The following is a 22,380-nucleotide window of genomic DNA, read 5'->3' on the forward strand; positions in this document are numbered from 1 at the left end:
ATAGGCTCGAGCAAGTGTAATAATTTACTAGTGTATATAAAGTACGTTTGTATAAATGCTTCTGTTTGTAAGGTCGTTATGTGATTAATGTTTGCGAAAAATTTATTGTGATTTTAGGCTTGCTACGGGTTTTGGAGCTACCATTCCCATTCCCCAGCGCCGGTCGCGGTCCTCGGTTTTGGGTCGTGACAGGCTGCTATGGCGTATTGCCATAGTTGTTATTGTGGAAGTTCTTTTGGTTCAGCTGTGGTTAATTCCCAGAATTAAAGTTGGAACTGCATTTTCATTGGCATGTCCCCTGTTGTCCTTTCATGAAAAATTAAGGTGGGTACGCGAGCTCGAATTGTATGTGTTCGAATACGAATCATTAATATGCCTTTGACCTCATACATATTTTACTCTCTCATTCACAACTTAACTAAGTATAGGGCAATCCTTTCCTGTATGGTTGAGATTACCACATATTTCATATAATTACTTTGAAGTGCAGCCACAAAACTAACCTTGACAACTACCATTTTCTTTGTGAGGTAGTCAATGTGCACTTGCATGGCATCCATGGCAGAATTTTGTTCCATTGTCATCACCTCTCCATGAATAGGCTTTCAAGCTCACTTTATTAGCCAAGAACAGTTGTTCAAAGCCAACTCCTCCAACATATCATATTCATTGTCAAGCGTCTTCCTCATTAAGGAAACCGCTGCTACTGCATCTACGATACCATGGTTGGTATTGAGGCAGTATTTTTAGATTGTATGTATGAGATTCTTTCTCGATATATTGTGGCGGGGCAGTTCTTTGTAGGTCTTTTTAAAACGCTCCCAGGCCTCATATAATGACAATTTACCAAACTACTGAAAGTTCATTATATCCCTAGATCATCCTTACGGTCTTGGCCAACAGAAAATATTCAGCAAGGAATGCTTTAGCGAGCTGTCTCCTTGTGGTAATTATTGCACTAGGACGCTAGTGAATCCATGTTTTTTCTTTGTCCCTCAAAGTGAAAGGAAACAACTGCAGTTTCATCTAATATTATGACGCACCATTAATCTTGAAGGTGTTACAGATTTTATTGAATCTCGATACCTAGCTAGTAGGATCCTTATTTTGTATCCCATGAAACTGGAAATGATCTTAAAGAAGATTGATGTCCAAGTCTTGATCTTGAAGTTGTTCGTGTTAGCAGGGGGCGCCAAATAACCATAGTTCTTATTATCCAAATTCGGTATGAAACAATCAACTAAGGACCCTTAAATTGGAGGCGGATTTTTCTATCCATTGTTATTCACGTCTATCCCATGTTTCCTAATAGATTTCTTTTGTCCGATATATTTTGTTCTCATTGAACTAAATTATGGACACTTCTTTCAAAACTTGTGACTTATTCATGATATAATTCTAAATGTCTTCTTGAACGATGTGTATTGTAAATAAACTAGAATAAATATACCTAGAACAAATGAACAAATACACATACAACAAGACAATAATACAAAAAATTAAATCAAGTTCAAATAACTTAAACTATGGTGTTAAGGTTTTTAAGCTTTTCCCGGTAACAGTGCAAAAAAATTATTGGGTAAAATTTGCAAATATACAGATTTCTACACATGTAATACAAACTGTGCAATTATGATATCGATCTTATGGTAAGAGAACATATCCTTAAATTAATCTATTTCAAGTTTGTTTAGAAATTAAGAATTGTGATTTGAATTAAATTAACTAATTATAATTGTAAAAGCAAATATTAAAATTATCCCTATTTTGACATACAAAAGATGGAATCGGGGATTAACACTATTCATAATGTCATTCGATTGATGGATTATGATTCATTCTGACTAGTTGCGGTTTCAAGCTATTTTAAGATACTAATTGCGCTCTCTCAAATCGTTAGCTAGTACAATCCTAATACACATGACTCACTCGCTTAATTATAAACTCAACTAATTGTTAAGCAAATCTAATGCACACCTATTCCTTAATTTATTTTGTCTAATCAAATTATAGGTTGTTGATTAATTTTATCCTAAATAAACTTTCTCAACTCACATATAAAGTACAAGAAAATTGTTTAAATTGACAAAATAAATCAAGGATTAAGTATACAAATCAACACATAATAATATGTAGAAATTCAAAATCTATTAAAATCAAACATTTATACTTCAAGAGTTAATCCCTAATTAGATTTGTAATTGCATAATTAAATAAAAAAACAACAATATAATTTTGGGAATTCATAGTAAAACCTCTCGAGTAAGATGGCATCGTCTTCCTAAGAATCCTCCGATCGATCTTGTTGCTTGTGTAAAACTACTCAAAATTTTGTAAATATGCCATGTCTTCTATTGTGAAAACTACCAACCCTAACTCTAAGTTAGGATTATTATTCTTTTATAGCCATCTAGGGTTGATATGATGATTCCTCCACTACTTCTCATGTATTGCAATGCCTCTAAGATGTTATAGAACTCTTGGGTTAAACCGAGCCAAAACCGAGTGAAAACAGCCGAAAACAAACAAACACAATATTGCTGGTGTGCTCGAGCACACGAGCTCAAGAGCAGGCCTTATAGCTCATTTGGAGTGACTGCTCGAGCCCTTGTACGAGCTGCATGCGCGAGCATTAGTTGTCTAATTGTCTAAATCTTTAATTCTCTAAGGCCGTTTTGGATAGACTACAAATTTGATTCAAATGGTGTCTATTGAGCTATAAAACACGCAAAACACACATGCATTGTACATGAAATGCTTAAATAAAAAGTGAGTAAAATGAAACTCAAAAACAACAAGTGCAGGATAAATACACTGAAACAACAACGGAAAGTAGGAGTAATACTACTCCTATCAGTGATCGGTTGGCAAAATATATTTGGTTTTTTGTCAGCTAACGGTGGTCAATGAGGAATGTTTATTGTTGATTATCAACCAGTTGATTATTGACTATTGTCTCTTACGTTCAATCTCAATATCAATTCCTCTCACATTACCGTAAGATCCACTAAAAATGACTTGAAATTATTATTCTGACATGAATATAACAATATAAAAATTTATCTAGGTCCACCGAGAGTATACTCTATAGATCCACCTTAAATCTAGGTCAAATTCACCTCCAATCCATGTCAAATGACCACAATAATATAATCAAAATTTAACCAAAATCAACGTCAGATCCACCATCGGGATCCATCAGTTTTACCTTAAATTTAAATTGTAATCTAATTTCAATACTAAACTATCAATTTTACCAAAATTCCCCTTCGGACTTTGCATCTTGACATCGACAATAACTTTTAGTGAATTTTTAAAATGCGGTATTCTATAAATTCTTTTCTGAATATTTTTGTCATCATTTTTAGAATTATTTTTAAAAAGTTTTCCAATGTTTGGAAAGATCCTAACAAATATCATTAATAATACTTCTTTGATCATTATCAGAATTTTATTTTATAAAACTTCAGTTATAAAATTATAATCCTGGAATGAGCTCGAACAAACAACTCTTAATAATAAGAGTACTTTTTTCGTTTAACTAAATAATGATTATAATGTGTTTTTGATATATGATATATAGTTATGTGATTTTTTGAAACATATTAATGTATTAATAACTTTTCTTTGGTAGAAACAAAATATTAGTTAAAATAAAACTTAAATCTTCATTTTTTAAAAGTTTGATTGATTTTGACCACAAAGTTTGAAAAATCAAACTTTAACTTAATATGATCAATTAAATTTTATTTACGGTATTAATTAACTAAAAATGCTTATCTCTCTTTTCTCTCAAAGCAAATCGTAGCCGTCTAGAGTTTTTTTGTTGTTTCTTCTCCGACAGCCGTCAATAGTTTGATTTTACGGTAGCCATCCCTTTACATATATTACTTTAATTTCATAGATATAATAAATAGCCAATTCTTTTCCATTTTCTCTTGATGGATTAAGATTTATCAACGAAGTGACATTCAATTACCAAGAAGCGAAGATAAATTGAAGATCATCAACAACAAAATGAAATCGTTTATGAACTATATTAAATTTATTTATTTTTCATTGTTTGTTTTTTTCTGAATGTTCTATTTTGTCATTTTTTGTGAAAGGTTTGTTGTCCTTCCTCTGTGAAAGGTTTGTTGTCTCTTTTTTATGAAGGAGTTATCAAGTGGTGGTTGAATTGGATGATGTGAGTTTGCGGGTGATGGGTGAAATTTGATCGAAGATTGATTGAAGACTACTGCACTTAATTAGCGAAACAATTAATAATTTATTTTTTGTTTTCGTAAGTAAGATCTGCGAATCAGAGAGCATGTTGTCTGTTCCATGTCAGGTCATCGGGTTTCGTTTTCGAATTATCCCGAATTTCTTACAAATATAACTATTTCATATTCGATTTAATGAGATTTGATGAATTAAAAAAAACTAAAAATGCTTATTAATTAACTTTTTTGAATTTTCAAAAACTCTAAATATAATATTAAAAATAAAGAGACAGAACCAGGCTTGTGGTAATTGATTCTACCTTTTTGTATATTTAGTTTAATTAGGTTCTAACTTTTTTGCTTCTTGTGCACGTTTTAAGCTCTGACTATTCCTGTCCATGGCCTAATGGTACCTATAAATTAATCAACAAAATAAAATCCATAATTTAAAATAATCATCTTTATATTTTGTATGTCCTATAATTTAATACTTTTATACTTTGGGAGCAGCAAATTTCAGGCCATTGTATACTTTAACATTTGGAGATTTGCGTTTAGCAGAATATGTTATTAGTATCATGCATCCTCTATTGATACAGGCAAAATCATGGTCATAGATGCTCTAGGATTGCGTAAAAAAGGCAATTACATTAAAATATTCTAGTTTTTAAAATATAGTGAGATAAGTGGATTAGAAGACTTCAAATTTTTATATAACATTGTAAGTCAAGTTCATAAAATTCATCACTCTTTATAAAATGAAAGGACATATTAAAAAATTAAAATGATATTTCATTAAATGACATTTATATTTTCATAAAATGAAAATATATAAATTTATTAAATATAATCAGTCAATTTTAAAATATATATATATATATATATATATATATATATATATATATATATATATATATATTGAACATGAAAAAATCTTAATCTTCACATGGCACCTAAACAACCATGATCATATTTGTCTTACGTAGAAGTAGTGGTTTCTGGAAATTAGATTCTGTTTTCAGCTAATGTTGGAAGCCGAAAGTTAGTTTCTCACACTCAAAATGACAAACAAGTAAAAGTTCGTGTTAAATTTATAAATAGCGCTAAAGTTCGCAATTTTTAAAGCAATCGAGTTTTTTTTTTTTTGTAAGCTCATCCGGTTTCCAAGGCTTCGCCCTGACTAATCCGGATCCAACCCGTGTCGCGCACCAGGCATGGTGGGTGAGTCTACCAGTAGGAATTTTCTGCATTCACAAGGACTCGAACCCAAAACCTTACTTAAGCGATACCAAACTGCTTACCACTTGGACCAACCCCCATTGGTGAGTTTTTTTTTTATATAAAACTAAAATGAGTTAGTTTCTTAATTCATATAAAAATATGATTCTTTCTATCTTTATAGAATGCACAAAAAATATCTATTTTAGCCCTTGGATACAATACACAATGTGATAAATAATTTCTATTTATAGGATAAACCCTCACAAATTGGCATAAGAACAATATCAGACTAATCAAGAAAACAATGAATAGAAACCCTGGAATTTTGTTCGAGTACTTGAAAATGCAAAACCTATAAATTGGGAAATTCCTCTATTATAAAGAGAACTTTTAGTGGAAACTTATGTTAGAATCTACTACAACAAATTAACGATCAGAAAGTTCAGTACACTGATTAAAAAAAGAACACATAATAGAAAAACAAGGTCTAGAGAATCAGTAGCAAAAACTACTCCACAAAAGCTTGATCCTACATACATATTTTTATTCTAAGAACGTCTCCATGACATCCGAATACATACCTCCTTCGGAATTTCTGTACTCCACAGATTGTTGCTGATGATGATCGACAGAGGTCGAAGACGACGAAGTTGTCATTCTTGCAGGCAAAGTAAAGCTTCTTTTGAACTTATTTTCCATTTTCCTCGCGCTGTCCAAGCTCAAGAACTCGTTAGGAATAGGATTCTGGTCATTTTGATCATTTTTGTTCCCTATGTTTTCAGGGTGAAACAAAAGCTTAGCCTCATCGCTTCTTCCGGTTAAAGCATTGAAGAAAGACAGTCCGTTGGGCCATTTTATGTCGTTCTCGTGCTCTCCAATCATTTCTTCCATTCGGGTCTCGGCTGCGTGAGGTAGGATGAACATATGCGGTTCATCTTTTGCCTGGGGATATCCGAGGCGAGCTGATGTTGGGAAACTCGGTGAAGAAAGCATGGAAGATGGAGATGGGAGTGGCCTTTGATTCCAGTTGAAGAGAGGAGGCGGCGGGCGACTCGGAATCGCAGACTGCTTAGATGGAATTGAAGAGGAAGATGAATTGTTTCTTGTTGAGGAAAAAAGCTGGGACAGGTAAAAACCAGATTGGTAGCCAAGTGACTCAAAGGTATGCCTCATTCTTAGCACAAAATGAAGGTCTTCAGGTATCTGAAAAATAGAGACAATGCCTTGGTCAGATCAAGTAATGCATGTCAAAGTCGAAACAGTTTCGAATTAAAGTTCGACTCAAACTCGATCGGATTTTATTTTACGAGTCCAAATTCAAATTCGGCAGAACAGTTGGACTCAGATTATTTGTATAAGTATCTAGTCAATAAGTTTTAGTATTAAATAAAGAGAGTATTGCTATAAATATTTACAATTATAAAGCATAAAAAAATTAAATTTAGTTACAATTTGGTAAGGTTTGCGAGACTTTGACAGGGTATCTGAATGTTCAAATTCAACTCCGCAATTGACTCGAATAGCTCGAACTCAAACTCGTCTATTTCGAGTAACTCTCGATTACACCGAGCATATCAAACACTATGCAAATTAGCACACTTCAAAGACTTTTTTGCAGAAGAATACAATAAGAAATTAATGTTGAACCAACAGATTCCAGAATAAAAGGAAAATAAAATAACTCACAATCTTGCAAGAACCCAATTGTAGAAGTCCATGGCCAGCTTGAATGACAGCAATGGTCTGGCCAACATATGTAATGTAAATGTAATTAAATGAATAAAAAATTAAATAATTAAAAAAAAATCAACAATAGAACTTACCTGAATACCAGACTCAAATTGATCAGTCCACTCTGATGGAAGCTGCAATAAATATAATCAAATTTGGAAAGTTACTATCAATCATAAATATGGTTTTCATCCCAGTAAGTATACCTAATAATGAAGGCACATTAAATTCTCAAATAATATCCAAAACTTTATAGTAAATGAAATATGTAAGTCCAAAATTAAATTATACAAATACAAATTTGATAGTTAGCTTACAGCATCAAATGAACTCTGCCAGTAATTAGAGATATTTGGTTCACATTCAGAAGGTTCTTTGAAAACCCATTTATGACACTTATCTGAAGCAACTTTTCCCATTAACCTGCTCAACATCAAAGATCAAAAATCAGCAAATTCATTTTTCCTATAATAAACTTTCTAAACACCGAAACGATAAACCCGGGAAACTATACTATTAATATGAATAATCGTGTGAAATTTTAAAAAATATTTCCGAAAACATAAATAAAAGGCGGAAACATAAAACTGGAGAAATTTCCGTGCAACATACCGAATTTGATTTATGATAGTAATAATTAAAAAAATAAGACCTACCCAGTACCCACCCTTCTCCATAATTATATAACTGGATAGACATTTTGCTGAATGATTTTCTGACAGGATCTTCTCCGTCAATCTCTTCCAGACAATCCCCGATTCTTCCCCGGCAAAACCCATCTTCCCACATCAACATCCTTCACAAAATTCCATAAGCTCATTAAATTTTTGAAAAACAACATATACCGAGTGGTGAGCAGCACTCGTGAGAGAAATTGAACGGACGATCTAGCATAGCATAATGCTGTTTAGCGTTTATACCATTTAAACTATAGCTCATCGGTACAAAACCCCATTTCTTATTACTGTTTATATTTTTGATTCTCTATATTTACAGTCTATAAATGTACAGCCTCTGTTTGGAAACTGAGAAAAGAAGAGAGAAAGTACAGAAACAGCAGAGTTCTAAAACGAGTTAAGTCTAGAAATGATATTTACAGTAACTTAATGAGAATCTGAAGTTAAAATTTGCAGTTTCTTTTTGTTTTTTTCTCTGTAACCAAACAGGGTACAAAAGACAAAAGTAAAGAAGATAAAAACAAAAACCAACTCACAAGCTTCCATTATCATCACCAACCTTGCAGCCATTACCGCCCCTAACTCGTCTGCAAGAAAAAGAAAGTGAAAATCCGAAATCACAAATTAAAGATGATAAAACCAGAGATTAAGACAGGAAAAAGTACGGTCGAGGACGAATAGTCCAGAAGACAGAGTAAGTCCAGTCCGAGCTGAGACAGACAGTTCGAAGGGCCTCATGAAGGGCCATCATCCCCACTGCTTCTTTGCTCCTGTCTGCTCCTCCCGAGCCCACCATTTTTGTACTGTCTTTTTATCTATAAATTACACCAAATATTATTATCACTGTCACCGCTTCTTCTTCTTAAACCCAGTTATTTCATAAATACTTTACTTGTATTTTTATGTTATATGATGGGCTACTAAAAAAGCTTACAATTCTTCAACTTTCTCTCTCTAGTATTTGTTTTGGTGATTGATCAAAGAGAAGAGGAGGGGCTGGGGATTGATTAGTGTTTGTGTTTTAACCTTGTAAGAAAAGGGAGTGGGGACAATTTTATTTTGGCCTAATGTCTTAAAAAAACCCTGACCTTTTAGTCCCTTTTCAATCATACCCTGACGTTGAAAATTTGTCAATTTTACCCTATTTTGCATTTTTGTGTTTCAATTGTACCCTGAAAAATTAAATTAACGTCTTTTGCGTTTGAAAATTTGTTTAAAACATTCTCCATGTCTCACATATATTGATTGTATATTTTTAAAATTTATTTAAATTTAGTTAAATTAATTAAGAATTTAAATTAGTGTTAATTTGATTATGGTTTTTAGTTAGTTTTTAAAAATAAAGGACTTATTTGTACTTTTTTGAATAAAAAGAATTTAATTTCATGTTTAGACTTAATTAATTGAATGATTTCATCATTTAAGTAAAAAAATTAACAAAAATTAAAATATTGGGGTACAATTGAAAATGGAAAATTCAAAAGTGGGTAAAATTGACAAATTTTCAACGTCAGGGTGGAATTGAAAAAAAAATTTAAGGTGAGGGGTTTTTAAGTGATTAGGCCTTTTATTTTATAACTTTCAAGTTTTATATAAATCTTGAAGTTCGTAAATTAAAAGAGTTAATTTTTTGTCATATAAAAATCTCCATGTTTTTTTAAGAGTAAAAAACTAGATTTATGTATTATCAAATTTTACATAAAAACAAAAAAGATAAAGAAAGAGTAGTGAAAAACACTAATGGCTCTGGAAAAAGACGTAAGGGAACCCTCAACAGAAGATAGGTCGACGAAGAAAGCGAGATTCAGAGAGGAGGAGAATCTGACCAGTACTCCCTCGATCATGTCTTTCAGGGATAAGGTCTTACAATCAGATAAGGCTAGAGAAGATTCTTTAGCCGGTGAGTTTGAGGATTTTGTGGTTTTGGATTCTGATGTTGAAATCGGTAAGAAAGGAAGTATGCCAGCTATCACTTTCTCTAGCCGGATCCAGGAAGAATTATCGAAGCAATGGAAAGCAACTGTGATCGTTAAATTGCTGGGAAGATCAATTGGCTATAGAAGTCTTTGCAACCGCCTAGAGACAATGTGGAACTTCACTCAAGGGTTCGACGTTATCGACCTTGAAAACGATTACTTTCTTGTGAGACTGAAGAGTGGGGGTGATGTTGAAGCAATGCTTACAGGAGGTCCTTGGGTGATGTTGGGGCACTATTTATTGGTTCAATCTTGGAGTCCGGCGTTTGATTGTAGGGCAGATAGAATCCAGAACATTCAAGCCTGGATTAGACTACCAGGAATGCCGATCCATTATTACAACAAGAAGGTTCTCAGGTATATTGGCCAGATTGTGGGGAAAGTAATTAAAATTGATTACTGTACGGAATCCGCGGAAAGAGGGAAGTTTGCCCGTATTGCTGTTGAACTGAACTTAAGCTTACCTCTTGTGGCTCAATTCTATCTCGATGGGAAAGTTCAAATGGTGGAGTATGAATGTCTCCCCAGAATTTGTTTTCATTGTGGGAAATTCGGTCATGTTAAGGAATTTTGCCCGGAAATCATTATCAGAGATAAAGCTGTTCAAACCAATGGAGGTGAAGGTATTCAGGCGAATGGAGGAGTAGGTATTCAGGCGAATAAGGAAGGTCCGGCGGACGTAGTTGCTGGTGAGGCTAACCCTAATTTTGGGCCTTGGATGATGGTTGCTAAAAGGGGTAGGTCAACAAACGTATAAGGTAAAAATAATAATTACCATTCTGGTAATTCTGTCAAAGCAACAAATCTGAGGGGATCTAGATTTAATATTCTGGAAAGCGACAATGTGGGAGAGTTACCTTCCTTAGATAAGGAGCATAATACGGGGGAAGATACGGCGGGAGATATTGATATTAATCTGACTCCTACCTTTCAGCAAACTTTCCAGAAGGTTGTTGATCGTAGGACTCATGCAAAGAAAGACAATACTGCCCCTACAGCTTTACGTGATGTTACTAATGTCCCTACACAGACTAATAAGGCCCAGGGCCCATCCAACCCAATTAAAAACAGATTTGTTGTTAATAAGGTTAGTTCCTCTCTAAACGCGCAGAATCATTCAGTTGTCATGGTCCAGTACAATAACGCTAAGGAAAATAGCATCTCCCCTAATGCTTCTCCTTCGCATAATTCCAAAGATGTGGATAATCATATGGTGGAGGACCCTGGACCACTGGAGTCTGATGGACATAGACCTAATGCTCTGTTGGCCAAAGAAAGCACAGGCTTACAAGATAAAAATACTATGGCGGATTTAGACATGATGGACGATACTGTTGACTCCACCATTGTTGATGTTGATGAAGATATTGACATGAATGGATCAGCTGCGATTCAGTCCTAAGTTCCTTCCTTTCTTTTATTATTTTTATGATGTTAGACAATAAAAGAATAATGGTGTGGAATGTGCAAGGAGCTGGGTCGAAGGAGTTCTGTAGGACTTTTAAGAGTTTTTGTCGAAAGTATAAGTTTGACATTGTCGGTATTCTTGAGCCTCGTATCAGTGGTGCTAAAGCTGATTCTTTTATTGAAAAGAGTGGCTTCGATTACTCCCATAGAGTTGAAGCAATAGGTTTTTCGGGTGGTATTTGGGTGTTATGGAAACATGGCCTGTCTATTTCTATTCTGGAGAATAATAAGTACTTCATCCATATGGAGGTTTTGGAGGGCAATAATTCTTTTCTCTTCACTATGGTTTATGCTAGTCCTGTAGCCAACCTTAGAATGCACCTCTGGACAGATTTAGCTAGCTTGGCTAATTCCATTTCGGGTCCTTGGATTTTAGGGGGAGATTTCAATGCCGCCCTCCTTGATACTGAGAAGAAGGGTGGTGTTCCGGGAAGACCTGGAAGTTGTAATGTTTTTAAAGACTGGGTTGATAGACATGATCTGATTGATTTAGGGTACTGCGGTTCACCTTTTACGTGGAGACGGGGAAACCTTTTGAAGAGGCTTGACAGGTACCTTTGTAATGATACTTGGGCCAGAAAATTCGATTATCATTATATCCTTCATCTTCCGAGGATTCACTCGGATCATAACCCAATCTATCTTCAGTTTAACACTCAACGTATGGGAAGTATGGGGGTCAAACCATTCAGGTTTCTGGCAGCTTGGACTGGTGATTGCAACTTTGAGCTGATTGTTCGCCAAAGTTGGGATGCTTCGAATTCTTTTATCACTTCTATCAATAATTTCACTACTCTGGCTAGGAAGTGGAATAAAGATGGGTTTGGTAATATTTTTAAGAGGAAAGACAAGCTGTTATCTCGCCTCAATGGTATTCAAAAAGCGCGGGAGCATTATAATAATCAGAAGCTTATTGACTTGGAAATTCAGCTAACTCAAGAGTTGGACGATGTTCTCTACCAAGAAGAGCTATTCTGGTTCCAGAAATCAAGAAAGGAGTGGGTTATTGATGGGGATAGAAACACTAAATTCTTTCACATGAAAGTTGCGGAAAGGAGACGTGTCAATAGAATTCTTGTGCTGAAAAATTCGGATGGAGAGCTTGTTGATGATCAAGATACCTTAAAGAAGATGGCTACAACTTTTTATGCGAATCTGTTCTCTAAAGGTTTGAACGAGGAGGCCTCTTATCCAGTTAGAGGTAGTTTTCCAGCTCTAAATGTCTCCAACATTGCTAGTCTTGCTGCTCCGGTCCTGAGGGATGAGATTAAGCAAGCCTTGTGGGATATGAAGCCTTTCAAAGCGCCTGGCATCGATGGGTTACATGCTTTCTTCTTCCAAAGCCAATGGCATCTCGTGGGGGAGAGTTTGTGCAAGTTTATTATTGGTATTTTTAACGGAGACCCGATCCCGGCAGAGGTTAATCAAACCTTGATTACCTTAATTCCCAAATGTGCTAATCCGGTCGATCTAAAATCTTTCCGGCCTATCAGTCTCTGCAATGTGTCCTACAAAATTGTCACAAAAATTATCGCCAATAGGCTTAAGAATATTATGCCCATTATTATCAACCCGGCTCAAACTAGCTTTATTGCGGGTCGACACATCACGGATAATATTATTTTAGCTCAAGAGGCTATGCACTCCATGCGCTTAAAGAAAGGCAAGAAGGGCATTATGGCTATTAAGATTGACCTTGAGAAAGCGTATGATAAGATTTCTTGGAATTTTATCAAGGATTCGTTGGACGACGTTGGTATTCCGAGCTACCTTTCGGATGTGATTATGAAGTGCGTCTCCACCCCTTCCTTTAGCATTCTTTGGAATGGTTGTGCTCTTGATTCGTTTACTCCTACTTGTGGAGTGAGACAAGGGGACCCTCTATCCCCTTATCTTTTTGTGTTGTGTGTTGAGAGATTAGCTCATCTTATTAATCAAGAGTGTACTGATAAGAAGTGGAAGCCTTTCGTTATGAAACGTGGCTGCCCCCCTCTGTCGTATTTATTTTTTGCGGATGACCTCCTCCTTTTCAGTGAAGCTTCCATTGAGCAGGCAGAAGTCATTAACAATGTTTTGGCCAAGTTCTGTGATAGCTCGGGTCAGAAAATCAACAGAGAGAAGACTAGAGTTCTCTTTTCCAGAAATGTTTCGAATAATCTTGGGGCTATGGTGGCGTCTAAACTTGGCTTCTCTGTAACCCTTGATCTTGGTACCTACCTTGGGATCCCTCTCCTTCATGGTAGGCTTACAAAAAGGCATACTGGAAGTATTATGAATCGAATCAAGGCGAGACTGTCCAAATGGAAAGCTAACTCTCTCTCGCTAGCTGGTCGCGCTACTTTGGCTAAGTCTGTTGTAGCTGCAGTGCCTATCTATGCCATGCAAACCCTAGATTTACCTAAAGGAAATTGTGACGAGATTGAGAAACGGTGCCGCCAGTTTTTGTGGGGATCATCCAATGAGTGCAGAAAGATTAGTTTGGTAAAGTGGAGCTCGGTTTGCCAGCCTAAAAAAAACGGTGGTCTTAGGTTTAAAAATATGTCTGCAATGAATAGTGCCTTATTAATGAAACTTGCCTGGCATGTGATTACAGATGGGGATAGTTTGTGGGCTCAGGTGATAAGAGCGAAGTATAAAGTTGATATGAACTTTATTAAGGACGCTGGTAGGGTGTCAAGGAGTTCGCACCTTTGGAAAGCTCTCAATAAGATTTGGTCTCAGGCTTGTGATGGGATTAGATGGGCTATTTGTGATGGTAGAACTGCTCGCTTCTGGACTGACCCGTGGCTCGGTGTTAGCACCACTCTGGAGCAAATAACGTTGAGGCCATTACCGGCTGATTGGGGTGAACATAAGGTCAGTGATTATGTTGATGATAATGGCAACTGGTGGTGGGGCAAATTTGCTCATTTGTTGCCACAATCCTGGATTCTGAAAATTACAAGTTATATTCCTCCTAAGGCTGGGTATGGTGATGATTTTATTTTCTGGGGCCATTCAGCTTCAGGAGAATTCTCGACTAAATCTGCTTACAATTTTTTGGAAGCTCCTAAATGGGATGACGAAGATGTTTGCTGGAAAATTATCTGGAATTGGAGAGGTCCAGAGCGTATTAGGCACTTGATTTGGTTAGCTACCCATGGCAAGCTTATGTGTAATGAAGAAAGATGGAGAAGACACCTTACGCAAGACATGTCTTGCTCGAGATGTTATGCGCCTAAGGAGGATGGTGATCATGTGTTTCGGCAGTGTATCTATGCTAAGCAAATCTGGCTTAGACTCATTGACGAGTCTATGCATCAGAGATTCTTTAGTATGGATTTCAAATCTTGGATTCTATCCAATTTGTCTCATTCAGCTACCTCTAGTCACCGTGAGGACTGGAACTGCATTTTGGAGTTGCCTTGTGGAGCATTTGGAACTGGCGTAATTCTACTGTTCTTGGTAATAATCAGACCTCTGTTAGTCAGATTGTGGCTGAAATCCTTCGGAAAGTGGAGTATATTAGCACTGCAGTGAAAGATAGCAGGGTTAAGCTTAATCCGGAGCTTACGAGGACTGAAACAGATATTAGCTGGAGTTGTCCCCCTGACCAGTGGTTTAAACTGAATACGGATGGAGCTTTTAATCCGGCTGCTAATGTGGCAAAGGCAGGCGACATCATCAGAGATAGTTTGGGCCGGTGGATTGCTAGTTATTCAGCGAATATTGGGGAAGGATCAGTCCTGGAAGCGGAGTATAGAGGTGTATTGCATGGTCTTCAATTAGCGTGGAGGTTAGGGTTGGCCAAAGTTATTCTTGAGGTTGATAGTAAGATGGTGGTGGACAAAATTCATAGCAGGTCGGATGCTGCTGCTTTTTCCAATATTGTTGCTGCTATTCGCGAGTTGATAAACCGAGATTGGATATTTGATATTCGTCACATTTATAGAGAAGCCAATTTTGCTGCGGATCATCTTGCATCGCTTAGTGACGACTATGTTATTGGGATAGAGTTTCATGATAGTCCTCCCTCGAGTTTGGTTCCCTGGATCAAGCACGATATGTATGGTGTCTCTTATGTTAGGAATATTGTTTCTTAAGTTGCTTTAGGCTTTTGCCTCTCCCTCTTGTACCAAAAAAAAAATTTACATAAAAACAAGGCTTAATCACTCAAAAACCCCCTACTTTTAAATTTTTGTTCAATTGCACCCTGATGTTGAAAAATCCTCTCAGAACCCCTCCACTTTTAGATTCCTTTTCAATTGTACCCAAAATACTAAATTGACATCTTTTCATATGAAAAAAAAATTTAAAAATTTTTTTTATTTTTAATCTATATTCTATTTAAACACTAATATTATTAATAATATTAAAAATCATTCTTCCTAAAATTATATCCAATAACTTTTTAAAATCAAAACTATAAAAAATTTCAATTTAGGGTACAATTGAAAAAATATCTAAACGTGGAGGGATTTTGAGAGAATTTTCCTACGTCAGGGTGCAATTGAAATGAAATTTAAAGCTGGGAGGGTTTTGAGAGAGTTTTTCAACGTCAGGGTGCAATTGAAAAAAAGTTTAAAGGTGGAGGGCTTTTGAGTGATTAGGCTAAAAACAATAGATATTTTTTTTTTTGCCAAAAATAATAATATATAAATATATAAGAAAAGAGTCATCTCCTAAAAATGATGAACCGTTCTTAAACGAAGAAACTAAAAAGTGGATTTAGCGACTGGTGTTTGAGCCATCTAATTACACATTCATATTTACAAATTATAAGTGTGAATAATTTGTTAAAAAAACGGTAGCAATATAGAACGATAAAATTAAAAATTGAAATTACTTACTGTTGATATCGACTAATATGATATAAATATTACCTTAATTTTGTAAAACGCAAAACTGAAATGTTGAAATAATTCAGAATATGACTCGCTACCATAGAGTAGCTGGTCATTTAAATTAAAAAATAATAATATAATAAACTAATTTAATCTTACCTGATAATAGCGGAGTTCCATCAACTGACGACTGAGTACGGAAGTTAGATGGGTCATTTGAGAAACCCCTCTTACATAAGTAAATGTGATTAAAAAAACTCTCAAGATATAAACACCTACAAAGGAAAAATAAACACCCACAAAAAAAATAAACATCTAATATGGAATTCATAAAATATACAAAAAAAAATTATTTTAAAAATTAAATAAAGAAGAAATAAAATGGTAACCACCAACCGGATGTAAGAAATGTGAATTTGGCTTACACAATTTGAAATCAATTTCAAAAACAATAGATATAGTCATAATTCAATTACTATAAATTTGATGGTAAATTTTTTTGATAACATCTTTCCTTTCGTTTTTTTTTTTATTTCATTCTGCTCTAAATTAAAATGTAAATTTATTTTGTCAATTCATGAGTTACTCCAAATCGATTCAAAAATGTACATTCGGGCTGACATAACAAAAAATTTGGACATGCATAGAAATTTAGTGAACTAGTGGAATCTTGGCTATACACACTATTATAAGATCAAAGCTTTCGCATCAATCTCATACCGGAACTATTTGAATTTAAATTTGAATCGAGTTCGAATATCAGATAAAGAAATCCGTTATATTTGCGAGTCTAAATGAGTCTTTTACACTTAAAAAATAATAACAATTTTTTTTAATACTATTATCCCTTTTTACTTTTAAATGGCATATATCATTTCAATTTGTTGAATTTAAGATTTTATCATAAAACAAAATTTTAAATGCATAACATATGATACTTTTTCAATATTTTTTTGTTTGTTTATTAAATTCAAACTTATTTAAACTAAAGTCAAATAGTTTGAATGTTGTTTGATCTCATATTTTTTTCATGAATTCGATCTCATATTTAAACTTAACAATATAAAATCATTTAAATTCAAGTTTGTAAAATACAATCGAGCTCGAACTCAGAATAACTCTATTAAAGTCGAGTCGAGTAGTTTCACCCTAATTTCAGACAACAAAAAAGTAATACAAAATAAATTTGATCTTTGCTAATAGATGAAAGGGGCGATGACAAAAGTATCTAAAATTTTAAAAATATTTACAAATGTACCAGTAAACTTTTTTTATTTACAAAAATACGACTGATTTAAAATTAATTACAAAAGTACCAAAAAATGAAAATTAATAACAAAAGTACGATTTGTATAATGTCGGTATAATTTTAGAATACTAAAACTATAAATCAGATAATTTAAAAATAATATTTGGTTTATTATTGGTATAATTTCAGTATATTTTCGGTATATCGATTATAAATTTTTATATATTTTTTCTAGTTGATAACATGTATATTTTTTTTATATGTACTTTTCACTATAGTTGGTAATGAACTAGAGAATTTGTATATTGTTGGTATAATTTTAGTATATTGTTAGATTAATATTTAGTATGCGATGTGGTGTAATGTTGATGTAATAATAAAATTTCAGTATATTTTGATGTGTACACTTTTGGTATACTGTTGATATAATTTTGGTATATTATTAATTTAATTTTTAGCATACGATTTGATGTAATTTTGGTAAATTTCCATTTAATATTAATAAAATCTCAGTATGTATAATGTCGGTATAATTTTGGTATAATGTTGATATAATGTTAGTTTATTAGTATACTGACATTATACCCACAGTATACACCGTATGTTTGATATTATTTTTTATTTTTTTGTACTTTTGTAAATATTATTAATATTTTTGTAAATGAAAAAAGTCAATATGTAGTTTTGTAATTAATTTCATTTTTTTTGGTAAATGGTGTAATTTCCTCTAGATGAAACTGCTATTTCGACCTTGTTGATTGTTGAGATTTTAGTATTACTTCTTTTGCTCATTAAATTTTTACTTATTTAAATTGAAGTCGAGCAATTTAGATGCTGTCTGATTTCGAATTTACATTTGGAAATAAAAATTCATTCAAACTCAAGCTTGTAGAATACAATCAAGCTCGAGCTCAAAATAAGTGAAAAAGTAACAAAAAAAAATGTTTGGTCTTTGCTAATAGGCAAAATTGCTATTTTGACCTTGTTGATTGTTGAGATTTTCAGTTCAGGTGCATGTGTTGTGTGATGGGTTAGGTTGATTTTTGCAGTTTACTTGCTTGTTTTACTTTTATGTATTTGACCTGGTTTTGCCCGCTGTATGTATCAAGAATAAATTATACAGCGTGCAACAAGTCAATGAGACGTTAGCCATGTCCAAATATTTAATAATAAAAAAATAAAAAATAAATAAAAATTTCCTATCGCAAATAATTATTGGTTTATTGTGAAAATAACATGGCACATATGTTGTGTGGGATAAATATTCATGTATCAATGTTTTAATTCTTACCTACAGGAAATATATACATTAATCAATATATTTTTAATATTTATATTCATTCAATAAAAAAAATTATCTGTTGCCCATGTGGTTTTCTTTTGTTGAGACCTTTTAATTTTTGTTTGGGAGATGAAGAGGTCAAGGAATTGGAACTCTATTTCAACAACTCCCCTTTTGTTTGCAGTCTGACTTAAAAATATTTAGATGTGCCCTTTTTCACATGTCAAACAAATTTTGTTGCAACAAAATTTCTTTTACCCAGAAAGAATTTTCCATGAGCTTAAACTTATATTCATTCACTCATTTAATTTATTATCTATTTAATCGCTGTAATTATCACTTTAATAATTATCGGCTAACAGTGAGAAAAAATCTTTTATCTCCTTGTCGTTTGCAACTTTACATTGTAAATATCGTTAATTTCACCCAAATTCACATCTTTCGATTTCAACTGCATCCTCAAATATCAAAATTCACACTTTTTGATTTCAAGTATACTCTCAAACACCAAATTGACCTCTTTTTCAATACTTTATATTTTAACATATATTATAAATAGTTCTTAATATTATAATTAAACAAAAAAATTATATTTATAATATTATAATATTTATATTGTATTAAATAAAAAATATTATTGGATTTTAATTTTTTTGAGAAAACGAATTTTTTTATTAAATATAACAATAAACACTATTTAGAATATATGTTAAAATATAAAGTATTAGTTTGAACTTTTTTTCAAGTGAAAAGAGGTTAATTTAATATTTGAGGATGTAATTGAAAATGAAAAGTACAAATTTAGGTAAAATTCCCGATTTTAAAACGTCAGGGTGCTAACGAAAAGGGACTAAAAGGTGTAAAAAAATTCAGATCATTAGCCATAATTATTTAATCTTTTTACATTTAACTGGGACAAATATTTAATGAACAAATGATCATTTCACCCCCTCAATTCAGCACGAAATATCAAAAAAATCCAAATTCACAATATCATATCACTTTTCCCCTTTACTTCGCCAAGACGTATCAATTTTCTCCTGCCCAATCTCATAGCGCGCTTAAATAACACGTGCGTGGTTTTCTTTGATTTGTAAATGGTATAGCAAATAGACCCTCTTATTCATTAACTTCAATTATTTAAGGGTTAATTGCAAATTAATACACAAACTTTACCCCAATTTGGAATTACAACATAAACTTTAAAACTTAGCAAATTGGTACACCGATTTTTATTATTTGGCGAATTGATACACCGAACTGGAAAAACACTAACGTGGATATTGTTATATACAGCCATGTATTGTTGTATGATTGGTCGGTGTACTAATTTGCAAAAAAAATGAAAGTTGGTGTATTAAATTGTCAAATTTCAAAGTTCGTTTTATAATTGCAAATTAGGATAAAATTCGTATATTAATTTGCAATTAATACATTATTTAAATTGTGCATCCTCATTCCATTACCCCATTCTTATGAACCCTAATTTTTTTCTCTTCTAAATTTCACCTAATTTTATGAACACTAATTTTCTTCCTTTCTAAATTTTTAAATTTCAAAATACATAACATGTCAAGTGGTTCTAACTCTCAAGCATCTTTAAGTCGGACATCCAAAAACCGTCGCAACAAACGTGGATGTATCAACAAACCAAATTTTAATTATCAGAAACGGGTCGTTACTATCATTGTGAAAGTATGTGAAAGCACCAATTTGGACAATAGAAAATCCAAGCATGAAGTTTTATGGGTGCAATAAGAATGAGTTTGGTTGTGGATCTTTTGACTGAGTTGATAATGCATTTACCTATCGTTGGAAGCAGATAATCAATCAATTATTGGATGAAATTTTGCGGTTTGATTTATAATTTGCAATAATATTGATAATATTGCCGACAAGTATTGTTGTTCTGCAAAAATAAAATAATTAAACAACAAGTTTTTAGAGTTGGTGGCATTGAAAAGAATCTTGGGTGGTCAAAAGTGATATGAAGGATTCTGAAAATTAGATTTGGATTAATATTTTAAGATGATAATGTTGTTGTAATAATGTCAGTATTGTAAGGACTAACTTAAATGCTTAATCATAAAAAAATAAAATTGTACGGATTTGAATATTAAAAATGGACCTAATTGGTATTTTATTTTAAAAAAGGACCTACTTGCGACCTTTTTGCCTTTTTGTTATTTTATGTTTTGTGTGGCCAGTTATTAACAGTACTGCCCTCCTAGTTTAGTTTCCCCATAGTTAACTCAGTGGAAAATTCACAATTACCCTTTGAAAATACTTTTTAAAGTTTCGGAAATTACAAATTTGATTTTAATTATTGTTCTATCTAAATGAAAACATTAGTTTCTATGATGGAAAATCCTATGATACTTTAATAGTACTACTAATAATAATAATAAATTATGACTGTATAAATAAATTATAATCTTTAGAATATTGTAATTTTAATATAAATTTTTAAGTTTTAACAATTTTAAAACACAAACTATCAATATATTTATAGTTTGCAATACTGAATAATTTTTTATTATAAAATTAATAATATGGACGTCGAATTTTTAATTGTCATGTCATTGTTGCAAGATTTTCTATTAAAAAAATCTCGGCGTTTCAGATTATAAAAATCAATAATTTATATATAATCTTTTGAAAATAAAACAATTATTTTAAAATTATAAAACTCATTAAAATTCATAATTTATTTTATAATTTTGGTAGAATTCTATAACTGTTTGCAATATTATTTAAAAGTAAATATATCTAATTATAACTTTTGATGGTCTATATTTACATATTTAATATGTTAATAAAATGGTGTAATCCCTAAACAAAAGAATTCCTACAATCTTAATATGGCAGAAACCTTGCCAGCATGAACTACAAAAAAGGTGACCACAAGCAGCAGCAGCACACAACTTATTGCTATGATAAGCTTTAAAACAAATTTTACAAATCATCAAATTCAAAAAATAAGCAATGAAATGAAAAAAAATAAGTTTCATACTATAAAATGAAATGAAAAAAAATTGGAAGATAGATACGTATAAGTTTGTAGATGAAGAATTTGTCATACGTATGAGCAATGAAATGAAAAAAAAAATAAGTTTCCTATTAAAGTGGAGCACTTATGTCAGTATCATTCAAAAATTCGACCAAAAACCAACATATAACCAAAAAAAATCAACACAAAATTAATCAAAAATCAACATATAATATATTAACTATTTTAAATTTTAAATTTTTTAACACTAGTTTTTATTTTTCCACCATTATTTGATTTAATTTTTATTTCTTTATTTTATTTCTCATACGATAATGTTATTTTTACTAATATTAAAATCATCTAAATATCAACAGAACATTAACACATATCAACAAAATGTCAACACAATATCAACATTGTAATATTACAATAATTTAACATTATTTTGAATTTTGGCTTAATCACCAAAAAAAACCCTCACCTTTTAGCCCCTTTTTAGTTGCACCCTGACGTTGCAATTTTGTCAGTTGCACCCTGACGTTGCAATTTTGTCAGTTGCACCCTAATTTGCATCTTTGGGTTTCAATTTCACTCTCAAAAACAAATTGGACTTTTTTCACTCGAGAAAAATTCATAAAAACTCTTATAAAATACTCGTTTGAACTCTTTTGCACATAAAAAGTTAAAAATGGATGACTTATTTTAACCTTTTTCAAATGAAAAAGAGATCAATTTAGTACTTGAGGGTGGAATTGAAAAC

The 22,380-nt window shown here is 32.7% G+C and overlaps 1 protein-coding gene across 3 annotated transcripts; it reads right to left on the bottom strand.

Annotated features, from left to right (window-relative positions):
* Positions 1 to 5,782: 5,782 nt before the first annotated feature.
* On the bottom strand, positions 5,783 to 8,860 carry LOC126670596 (protein RICE SALT SENSITIVE 3). Of its 3 annotated transcripts, XM_050364366.2 has the most exons (8): positions 8,766 to 8,857; positions 8,497 to 8,646; positions 8,368 to 8,418; positions 7,822 to 7,950; positions 7,472 to 7,577; positions 7,247 to 7,288; positions 7,110 to 7,166; positions 5,783 to 6,626 (listed from the first exon to the last, which is right to left on the bottom strand). In XM_050364366.2, the coding sequence occupies exons 2-8, from the start codon at positions 8,625 to 8,627 to the stop codon at positions 5,967 to 5,969; spliced, it is 1,176 nt and encodes a 391-aa protein (XP_050220323.1). In that variant the 5' UTR covers positions 8,628 to 8,646; positions 8,766 to 8,857; the 3' UTR covers positions 5,783 to 5,966. The 3 variants fall into 3 exon arrangements, with proteins under 3 accessions (XP_050220323.1, XP_050220321.1, XP_050220324.1); XM_050364364.2 differs by having other exon boundaries at positions 8,497 to 8,860; XM_050364367.2 differs by lacking the exons at positions 8,368 to 8,418; positions 8,497 to 8,646; positions 8,766 to 8,857 and having other exon boundaries at positions 7,811 to 7,900.
* Between the last annotated feature and the right edge of the window lie 13,520 nt (positions 8,861 to 22,380).

Source organism: Mercurialis annua, linkage group LG2 (assembly GCF_937616625.2).
Source record: "Mercurialis annua linkage group LG2, ddMerAnnu1.2, whole genome shotgun sequence".
NCBI classification, from domain to species: domain Eukaryota; kingdom Viridiplantae; phylum Streptophyta; class Magnoliopsida; order Malpighiales; family Euphorbiaceae; genus Mercurialis; species Mercurialis annua.

Excerpts from the sequence above, each read along its gene's own strand:
- LOC126670596 (XM_050364364.2), bottom strand. The coding sequence starts at position 8,627 with ATGGTGGGCTCGGGAGGAGCAGACAGGAGCAAAGAAGCAGTGGGGATG. Across the intron at positions 8,419-8,496 it reads TGGACTATTCGTCCTCGACC|ACGAGTTAGGGGCGGTAATG; the intron begins GTACTTTTTCCT and ends TTTTTCTTGCAG. Across the intron at positions 7,578-7,821 it reads TTATATAATTATGGAGAAGG|GTTAATGGGAAAAGTTGCTT; the intron begins GTGGGTACTGGG and ends GATGTTGAGCAG.